General features: G+C 35.0%; 1 protein-coding gene across 1 annotated transcript in view; it reads right to left on the bottom strand.

Moving 5' to 3' along the window:
* LOC108535569 (probable global transcription activator SNF2L1) overlaps positions 1–11,420 on the bottom strand; it is a 61,549-nt gene that overhangs the window by 18,375 nt on the left and 31,754 nt on the right. Inside the window, 5 exon segments of the mRNA XM_017881648.1 lie at positions 1,344–1,556; positions 1,668–1,787; positions 4,591–4,702; positions 4,704–4,721; positions 7,038–7,159. Coding sequence (XP_017737137.1) covers positions 1,344–1,556; positions 1,668–1,787; positions 4,591–4,702; positions 4,704–4,721; positions 7,038–7,159 — 585 coding nt within the window.

Here is an 11,420-nt window from a genome sequence, read left to right as displayed (position 1 = left end):
AAAATTAATGTCTTCACTACAGTAACCCAAATTTTTCCTTTTTATTCAACTTGAACTGAAAATACAAAGTGAGTCAAGCAAAATATTAAGCATTGTTTCACACTCAGTCCCAACTTTTAGACAAAAAGATATTTATGATAGGTAGCAGCTAAGAAAAATGTATCCTATTTTATGACTAGTCACAAAAATATTGTTTGGATTGTTAGTTTCTGGTTGCTTTTAATTTTTAGGCTGCATAAATCTACTTTTGTCTTAATTACCTTGGCTGACAAAAGATTAACAATGTCAACATTAAAAATGTGTTACATGTATTTCAAAATCATCATGAACACCACTGCGAAGCAGGACTAGAATAGGAACACAATTCACATTAGAAAGTAATGGAGGAAATCACATAAGCTAAAATAAAATATCTCTTCAACTTAAATATTCTGTTTCCTAAAAAAAAAACTCAACTTAGGCAACAACTCCTTTTCATTGAAAGTCCATCTTTAAGTCATTCACATAGTCTCAAGTATAATCTGCTTAATTACAAATGGGAAAATACACCTCTAAAGTGGAGAGCTCTGAAGATCAGCACATTAACAAGTGACCAAACTTAGCATCACCAACAGTGTGACAACATGACATAATGTGCCTTCTGATGGGATGCAATAAAAATACATAACATCACTTCCATAGCACTCTTGCCAAATATGTTGAACCTAAATCTTACAATGAGTAATGAGGCAAATCCACAATGTGGCACATTCTACAAGACAGCTAGCCTGGACACCTTTAAAAGTCATGATCACGAAAACCAAAAGTTGTGGATTAAAAGAGATTAAAGAGACCCAACAATGAAATGCAATGTGTGAAACTTGTAGGATCATCAATTTTAAAAAACAGCTATAAAGAGCATTTTGGGGGCCACTGGAAAAGCTTATACATGGACTGCATACTAAATGACATTACTGAATCAATGTTTTCAGGTGGGACTGTGGTTATGTAAGAAAATGTCATTATTCTTAGGAGATACATGCTTAAGTATTTAGAGGTGAACACTCACATTGTCTGTAATTTTCAAATGGTTCAGAAATATAGTTAAGTATACTTATAAATATAAAATACAGATATGCATTTCAGAATATAGAATATAGATGCCCCCATATTTTTAATACAAAGTATAGATTCTACAGGTATGTATAGCTGCTGCATATGTATAGATATATATACAGAGAGAGAGAAAGAGAGAGCACCAATGTGCCAAAATGTTAATTGGAGAATCTAGGTGAAGGATATACGGCGTCTGAAATTTTTCAAAATAAAAAGTTGGAGGAAATCGGTAAGAAAGGAATACATACCATGGCAGTCCTAGACTTGATAAACCAGTCAAATCTAAACTGGGGAGCATTTCGTACACACTGTCTTAATTCTTCATATACATTTTCTCTATCAAAGCCCATTTTGTGTAACATACAAATCAAGAATCTATCTTCTTCCTCAGTATAGTTCTTTCCTTTGCTGGTTCCATATTGAATGCGCAACTGATGAAATGGAGCCTTGTATCTTGCAATCTGTGTATTTAAACAAAATAGTGCTTTTAGTTGAACGTGCAGTAAGAAGTCAAAGCTGACCACCATATCAATTAAAACGATCTAATAATAATTTGACATAAAATATACTACTTTGGCATCCAGGGCTTTCTTGATACTGATCCTTCGTTGAATTCTTGCTTCTCCACGTTCAATTTGAGCCATAATTTTCTCAATGTCCTGTAATTCATTGCAACGTTCCCAAAATACAGCTGAAAAACAGAGTTATTTCTTTAAAATCCTATCATTTAAGCAAATAAATCCAAAGAATTGTAGAATAATGAATTAATGGGAAAGAATGCAGTGAGTTTGTACTTCTTAAAATTAAGATTCACATTCATCTTATACATATAATATGTTCAATTATTAAATACTACTAACTTTTCACTTAAAAATAAGACCTCAACAAGGTTTTAGGCTAGCAATGTTCCCTTCATGAAATAGTATGGAATCTTATGATCCATCCCAAATGACTAGGATTTCAAAAGATGGTGCAGATACTGATGTAAGATAGGCTTTTTACTCAAACATGATAGAAAAGGGACCAAACACATAAAGTGACACAGGAGAGAGCAATATATAAACAGTGAATATAGCTTCCTAGCATGCAAAAACAAACTACTATGGGCCGGGTGCAGTGGCTCACACTGTAATCCCAGCACTTTGGGAGGCCAAGGTGGGCAGATTGCCTGAGGTTGGGAGTTTGAGACCAGCCTGGTCAACATGGTGAAACCTCGTCTCTACTAAAAATATGAAAATTAGCTGCGCATGGTGGTGCATGCCTGTAATCCCAGCTACTCAGGAAGCTGAGGCAGGAGAATTGCTTGAACCCGGAAAGTGAAGGCTGCAGTAAGCCAAGATTACGCCATTGCACTCCAGCCTGGGTGACTGAGTGACACTCTGTCTCAAAAACAAAAAAACAAACAAACAAAAAAACCAAGCTATTATGAACAGATTGTTCAAATTTTTTCTATGGAGCAGCCATTTCTCCTGAAATTGTCATTTGCTTTTGGAATCACTCACTAATCATCTTACGGTATTTCCAATGAGCAATAGTGTGCTTTTAAACTTACTTGCAATACCCTTTTCTCATTATATAAAAAGAAAAAAAAAAACCTCATTGGGATTTTAATTGCATACACACTGAAAAATACTTCAAGTCACTCAACCAGATTTTATAGATGAGCCAAATAATCTGACTGTATTAATATGTCACATCTTATGACTTCAATGAAAGGCCTTTTAATGACATACTCCACATCCTCAAGCTTTTCATTTTTAGAGCCTATCAAGAAAGGTATGTGAGCACCTGTGTTCATTTATTCATTCACTCACTTGTTCATTCAACAAATATTTAAACAACTGCTATACAAGATACTGTATATTCAAGGGTGGCCAATTGTATACATTTCTTCTCTTACTGTAACCAACTACAACAAACTCATTGCAATGTCCCCACCCTGTGACATGGCCCCCAACCTGGCAGGCAGCAATTAAATAGTCCTGAGCTAGTCATGCCACCTGGCCTGGTGTCAAATTTGAAAGAATGTCTGACAGGACAATCTTTTTAAATCACATTTTTTCTTGCAACTTCACACACACTGATGTTATCTCCCTGCCTATCTTCTGAAGAAAATTCTTCTTAAAAATCTCTCTGCACATACTCTTTTACATTCTTTTCATTCAACTCTTGACGCTAAATTTACTCTCTTCAATCTATTTTTTCCCCTAAGCCTCCAAATGCCCTAAATTTATGTTGCTAAATGTTCTGAGTAATAGTAATGTCCATGCTGGTATCGAAGAAAAGGAAATTCATAAAACTAATGTTATATGTAATAAAAAACTCATATACAACTGACCTCTAAAGTCCCCCCAGAAGACCCTTTTGATTTCCAGAGAAAAAAATCTCTCTACTAAATCTGGGATTTCTTCAAGCACTAGCATGCTAGATAGAATTAAACTGTTCCAAGCCATTATTAATCTGTAGTATTATTTTATTGTTACTGTAATATTTCTTCCTATATTGCCAAAAACAGAAATTTCGTGGTTAGGTAAATAGATTTTGGGGCAGGGCTATCATAAAACTGTAAACCTAATTTGTAAACTAAATGCTACTTTGCCATTGTTTCAATGACAAAAATGCCCCTAGATTCTAAAACATCTTGGTTTCAAATTATAATTTTAAGAGCTGAACCTATTTGGAAGTTAGAAAAGTCTCTATATACTACATGAATAGAAAACTTGCTAACATATTTACCTATTTTTAATAATGATTTCTGGATAAGCTTAAGCACGAGGAGGTTCTGGAGGGTGCGTGCTCAGGGAGGGCATGAAGCGCTGCATCCCTTTGCCCATACCTTGCTTCTACACGCGTCATGCTGTGTCTTGAAATCCTTTATAAAAACAGTAAGTGTAAAAAAAATCCATATGCTTCAGCAGCTAAACTGAGCTTCTGGTCGAGCTCAACAACACAGGTGAGTAAGAGAAGGAGAGGATTCGAGGACAGTTAACAAGATTGATAAAGCAAAACCTTTTCGCTCTATGCCCGCTATCCTCAAGTTAATGGGACCCACAGGGAAGCTCTCTGGAAAAGGTTGGAACCTGAGGGTGTTTTGAGCATCTAAATGGGCCTGACGGGAACTATCTACTTAAGGACAACCTAGAAAGAAAGGCACGATTTCAGTCCACTGAATACGAATCTCAAACTGAACCAGAAAGGACCAAATTCCAGAGTGGGAAGGTGGGAAACATTTTGTCAATGCTTATCCAATAGCCATCCTTTGTTTTATCGAGCTTTTATTTGGCTCTTTTAGCTAGGTGATAGAAAAATAGCAGTCAGTTGTTAGGATAAATTCTTATAATCTTTTCATAGAAATACAGTACATTTATAACTCTCATCTATGTCTTATTCATAAAAGTTTAAAACATTCTGAAAAGGTACAATTAAATTGGTGCTAAATAAAATGAATAACGTAAAATATAACACCATGTTTTTCCCAAATTATAATACAAACCGTGAATACTCCATGACACTCTCAGGGGATTTGCCCTCTACCTCTCGAGCTATGTTATCAATGTCATCTCTTCACATATTCTCATTAGCTTTAATAAACTGGTTAAAATCTCGTAGTCCAGTTTGTGAAACCTGGTGAAAAAAAGTTAAGCATTAATCAATAGAGGTTAAAAATAAATCCATTTATTGTCCTATTTTACTTCTCATACATAATATACATTTAAAAACACTTTAAAAGACTTAAAATGTTTCCCTCATAAATTGCACATATTTTTTGTTGGGAAATCAAATAGTTAGTGAGAGTTGTTACAGAAATAACTGCTTTTCTATTACAAATGAGAATGTAATCCTCTCCAAGTATTAAAGTTGATATAATAAGTTCTAAGATCTTCTGTAAGTTTTTAATTTCATATTTTATAGATGCCTACATACAGTTAAAATACAAATGCATGAAATAAAAATGCTAATATAAATGCTGAAGTCGTGATATTCTATACTTCAATGATTTTTCACAGATCGGTTCCCATGTAAATAGAGAGAGAAATGTGGATAACTAAATCAAAAGAACACTAAGAAATAACAAGAAGAGAATGCAAAAAAAAAAAAAAATTCTAACTCTTTACATCATTCTGAAATAGTGGGAATAAATAATTTCTGTTCAAATTCATGTTTTCCTAAATAGAACCTCTACAAGCAGAATGTTATTGGAGCCACTCAATTTCTTTACTAAAAACATAAAACACTTTAGCCAGTGTTTAAATTCCTGGCATTATTCAGCATGTCTTGTGAAGTCACAAGACAAGAATTTGTCTTCTCACTCCTCGAGCCCCAACTCAACATAAAGTCATACTCTAAATTGCAAAACTCTATCCCTGGCTTTTAGTCGATAAAGATTTCAGATGACCCCACGATTTTGTTCCTATGTAGCGCCATGGTTTTTGAAAAAGATAATCATTTAAGGTACAGAGAGGACAAAAATGAATTCATCTACTAGGAGGGGCAGAAAACTGATTAATAGGTTTCTAATCATAAACTAAATATTATACCCAGTTGAGACTGGATATCATGTTATATCGTACATTCACAATATACTCCAAGCCATGTAGCTATTCTAAAAGCCGTAACTTCACTTTTGGCATTCAGGAAATACATTTTTGAAAATAGAAGATGAAATATTTTAAATGTTTTATTTATCCTGCGGTAAGTTCTAATAATCACCATCTGCAATTATTATCAAATAAACTTTATTATCTTCAGGCATTGGTTAAAACTTATGAATTGTAATTTGTGAAAAATCCAATACACATACAATAAAATTACATGTAAGCAAAGACGTATATAATAAATAACATATAATATAAAACTATCTTCAATAAATTAATGTGGAAATAACCTGCTATTATGCATTGCACATTGTTCCAAAATTTGTTGAATAAATAATCTTGCTGGCAACCTCTATAACAAAGTTATGTCTTACGTACACATTTTGCTTACATTGCAAAGCCTTCGTGGAAACTCTTTTTAACTTTGATAGTTTATTTTAGAAAGTAGAACACTCGTAAACTTCATTATATAGCAATAATAACTTGAAAGCATTAATATTTTGTTCAAATGGAAACCTTTCTAATTTAATAATTGTTATACAATGATCACCTTAAACAGCTTCAGAAATATCTCATCATTGCATGAAAATTCTAAAAAGAAATAAAATTAATTTTGAAAATTACAAAACTATTCCATTAATAAAAAATTAGTAGAATATAACTTCAGGAGACAATTCACATCTATAAACAAAAGAAATTTAAATTTTCAAGAATATGCTAATAACAGGCTTGGGGCGGTGGCTCACACCTGTAATATCAGCCGCACTTTGGAAGGCCGAGGTGGGCGGATCACTTGAGGTCAGGAGTTTGAGGCTAGCCTGGCCAACATGGCAAAACCCCATCTCTACTAAAAACACAAAAATTAGCCAGGCATGGTGGCGGGTGCCTGTAATCCCAGTTACTCGGGAGGCTGGGGCAGGAGAATCGCTTGAACCCGGGAGGTGAAGGATGCAGTGAGCTGAGATTGCACCACTGCACTCCGGCCTGGGTGACAGAGCAAGACTGTCTCAAAAAACAAAAAAGAATATGTTAATAACTACTGTCTATCAGAATTCAAATGTGGATTCACTGACCTTATTATAATTGGCAAAATGTGTGTCATATTGCTAATACTTTACACTTATATTTTGCATATACATACTACCCAGTATTTCCAAAAGGGCATATTCTATAAGATCAATTTTAAAAAATAGGGATTTTGGTCTAAACATGTTTACAAAATAGCCCTGAGTTTTGTTGGTGTGTCAAACTAGGATACTAGGCCCATACAAAAAAAGTAAGTGTGATCTGTATTTTCTTTTTTTCTATCGATTGACTAAGTATTTCAGCCATTGAAAATATTTTACTTGGGTGAGAAGTTTTTCCTTTTCTTCAGTCTCTTCTGGTGTAAGAGGTTCAGCTCCATCAATCTTTTTTTGCTCTTCTCTTTGAGCCAGAGCTGGATTTGGGATATCAGGATTCCTTGGGACCTATAAATCAAGAGACAAACTAAGAGTAAACTGATGAGAAAAATTAATTACTAAGGCTGTATATACACAGTCTTATCAATCTTTAGAGTTATTTCAAGAGTAAACAATATAAAATCATAGTCAGAATGACACATGGTCCTCTCCACATTTCTGCTACCATGATACTATTGAAGTAAAAACCATTATTATGCCACATGATATTCCATAGTTAAAACTCATTAGTAAATGCCACATTAGATTTCAGATATGATTATACTCTGGAACAAAGTCTATCCTTGTACTATTGTAATATACAGAACAAACAAAAGTTTGGCAGTAAAAGAAAAAAGAACTCATATTCCCCTGGTAACACAGAGCAGGATGGAGAAGTGGCAACGCACCTAAACATTACATCCAACAGTCTGATCAGTTCAACGTGCAAAAAGAAAGGAGTGCTTTTATTGCCTGCCAAGGTATGTAAGGGGAGAGAGGAATTTTACATAAAATCGAAAGTTTGGAAAACATAACAGGATAATGAAGAAAAAAGAAGAAACAGAGAATATAAGAGGGAAGGGTATAGTAGAGCACACAAATAGCTATAATAGGACCAGTGGTCAAGGGGGGAAAAGACTAACAACAGCAGTGACCAACAGAAATCATATATGGTGTTTTGGGCACAGAACTGCAAATACAGTGACAAGTGAGAACAGAACTCGAGTTCAAAAGATGAGGAAAGAAGCTCAGCTCTCCAAGAAAGCAAGCTGCCACCTGTATCTCAAAACTGTAGCCTGCAGAGCCTCAGTGTATCACAGTGAGCATATACAACCAGTGTGGTTCAGCAGTATGGGGCTGAACCATACTGTGTGTATGGAGGAACAAATGAAGTCTCTCAGCCTAAAGCCCATATCATCGCTATGTGCATCTACAGCTACAAGGAAGCACACTGATTTAAGAGGGCTAGTACATAACATGTGTACTACACTTTATAGCATTCCATTAAACATGAAAATAACAGGGCTGGCAGTAAGCCTTCCACTGCTTGAAATGCACACATATCATAAATGACTCATTCCCTAGGGGCATCCGGTAGTCATGGTTTTACTACCCTGTAATTATAATACATATTAGAGCGCATTTTTCTCATTGTATGTATTTCATAGAGTTTGGAACTATATCATTGCAACTTGAAAATAACCTTTAAAAAATAACTATTAAGTACAATAGTTCTTCAAGTATAAAACCTAACTGAGCATTAAAAAGAAATACTGAGAAAGTAGACTCACTTGTAATCATCAGTATCAGGCAATCAAATTAGCAGGTATTGACTAAATGTCTATTATGTTTACAGAACTATGATAAGTATTGATTGGAACATAACTATAGGTTTTATCCCTTATCCCAAATGTTTCAGACCAGAAGTGTTTCAGATTTCAGATTTTTGGGGGGTTTGGAATATTTGCATTACACTTATCTGTTGAGCATTTCTAATTTGAGAATCTGAAATCCAAAAAATGCTCCAATGAGCATTTCCTTTGGGTGCAATGTCAGAGCTCAAAAGGTTTTGGATTTTGGAGCATGTCAGATTTCAGATTTTTGAATTAGGGAAACTCTACCTACATTAGATATGGTCCTTGCCCACAAGGAGCTCACAAACTAGTTGTGGAATTTTGAGCTGTACCTTAAGGACTCTAAGGATTTGTGGAGATGGAGAAGGAAGAAAGAATATTCTAGGCTAGGGCAGTATGAGCAAAAACATGAAGGCAGAAATGTGTGGAAGGCACACATGGGGTTTATGTCGAAAAGAGATAAGAAACAAGGCCAGGTAGAGGCAGATTTACAGGGTCTTGAAACTACACAGAAGGTTCTGCAGACTTTTGAACAAGCAAGTGAAGTATCAAAATGTAGTGTTTTTACCTGTAAGCCTTCTGCTGAATGGACTGAATTGGGGAAGCGACTGACAGGTAAGAGAACCTGCTGAACTATCATAATCTAGAAATGAGGCATGATCATCTGGACTACGATGGTGGCATACGGAAATGGAAAAGAAGGTGTACGTTTAAAATAAAATGTAGTTTAGTCATAGCATGATTAAAAACAACTTCTCTTCAGTAGCTAAACCCAATGTTAAAATTACAGGCATACCAGCAATTCCATTCCTAAGTATTTACGCAAAGAAAGGAAAATGTTATCTATGCAAAGACTTTGACAAGATTCTTCACAGCAGCTTTACTCATCATAGCCAAAAGCCAGAAAACAGCCCAGATGACCATCAAGAGAATGGATAAGCAAACTGTGGCCTATCCATACAATGGAATAGGTGTTCTACAATCAAAAGGAAAGAGCCACACAGATACATGGGACAACATGGCTGAATCTCTAAAACATTATGCTAAGTGAAACAAGCCTTATACATACGGTATGATTCTATTTATGTGAAATTCTAGAACAAAATTTAAAAATCTAATCTATGGAGGGAAAGATCAGAACAGTGGTTGCATCTGAGGTGTGCATATGGTCACTGGGAAGAGGCACTTTCTGGGGTGACAGTAATGGTCTATATCTTTGTAGGAGGAGTTCAAGTTACATAAGAGTATGCATTTGTGAAAAAACAATGAATGGTACACTTAAGGTTTATATATTTCACTCATGTAAATGTTACTTTAAAAAATCATAAACAAAATATGACTGGCTAATGACATGCATGCTGAAGTGTTTCTGGGTAAAATGTACTTATGTCTGCAACTTTGAGATGCATAATGATAAGATAAACACCCATATGATAGAGGGCCAGATAAATGGAAAATCGGTGAAAAGCAAATACGATAAGATGTAAACTGTCAAATGTATGTGGTGTATATATGGGTGTTCACTATACAATTATTTCAACATTTTTCTATTTTTAAAAATCCTTCATAATTTTTTTTAAAAAAGTAGAGATACAGCTTTAAAAGTTAATAGACCCCTTAAATTCCTGGTATTTGAAATTATTTTGATTTCAAATTTTAATTTTAATTGAAAGAAACCTCTTTGATCTTAAGATATTCTTCTCTTAAATATTTTCAAAATTTCCATGTCCAACAAACTATATTTTTAACAAAATGAAAATATTTTATAAACATCTAATTTATGACAGAAAATAGATAATATACTCACATAAAATAAAATAAAAATGTTTATTCCCATGCAGACATCCCCACACTAAAAACTTCCCCTTTCAACTTCTAATACAAGCAAAATCAGAATATTTTATAAAACCATTGGATTTTAGGATCCACTGCAATTTATGCTATATCCAGTGGTCATATTAATTAACATAGCAAAACAAGAATGACTTCATGAAAGCTTTGTTTGCTATTTTAATTCTAGGAAATACTCAAATAGCTGCTAAAATGTTTAGAATTAGAAAAGGCTCAAATTTTCTAAATTCCTATATCTCCCGCTGATATGGTTTGGCTGTGTCCCCACCCAAATTTCATCTTGAATTGTAGCTCCCACAATTCCCACGTGTCAGGGGAAGGACCCAACTGGAGGTAATTGAATCATGGGGGCAGGTCTTTCCCATGCTGTTCTCGTGATAGTGAATAATTCTCATGAGATCTGATGGTATTATAAAGAGGAATTCCCCTGCACAAGTTCTCTCTTCCCTTCTAACATGGAGAATGTGACTTACTCCTCCTTGTCTTCTGCCATGATTGCGATGCCCCCCGAGTCATGTGGAACTGTGAGTCAATTAAACCTCTTTTCTTTATAAACTACCCAGTCCCGGGTACGTCCTTATCAGCAGTGTGAAAACAGACTAACACACCTCCTATAAAAAAATCTTAATAGTCATCATTTTAATAAGACATACATTTTTTTGCCTCATGAGGTTCATATCAGCATTAAGCTTCCTGGAATGATTTCAAAGTGCTACATTATAAATTAAGCGGATAGGCCAGGCGTGGTGGCTCACACCTGTAATCCCAGCACTTTGGGAGGTCAAGGTGGGTGGATCACTTGAGGTTAGGAGTTTGAGACCAGTCTGGCCAACATGGTGAAACCCCGTCTCTACTAAAATTATAAAAACTAGCCGGGCGTGGTGATGGGTGCCTGTAATCCCAGCTACTCGGGAGGCTGAGGCAGCAGAATTGCTTGAACCCAGGAGATGGAAGTTGCAGTGAGCTGACAGTGCCGCTGCACTCCAGCCTCAGCGAGACAATGAGACTCTGTCTCAAAAAAAAAAAAAAAAAAAAAAAAAAAAAAAAAAAAAAAAAAAAAAAAAAAAAATAAACCAAAAAAAAAA

Source organism: Rhinopithecus bieti, unplaced genomic scaffold, assembly GCF_001698545.2.
Source record: "Rhinopithecus bieti isolate Rb0 unplaced genomic scaffold, ASM169854v2 scaffold_13398, whole genome shotgun sequence".
NCBI lineage: Eukaryota > Metazoa > Chordata > Mammalia > Primates > Cercopithecidae > Rhinopithecus > Rhinopithecus bieti.
The sequence above is the reverse complement of the archived record's forward strand: the minus strand, read 5'-3'. Positions and strand labels throughout refer to the sequence as shown.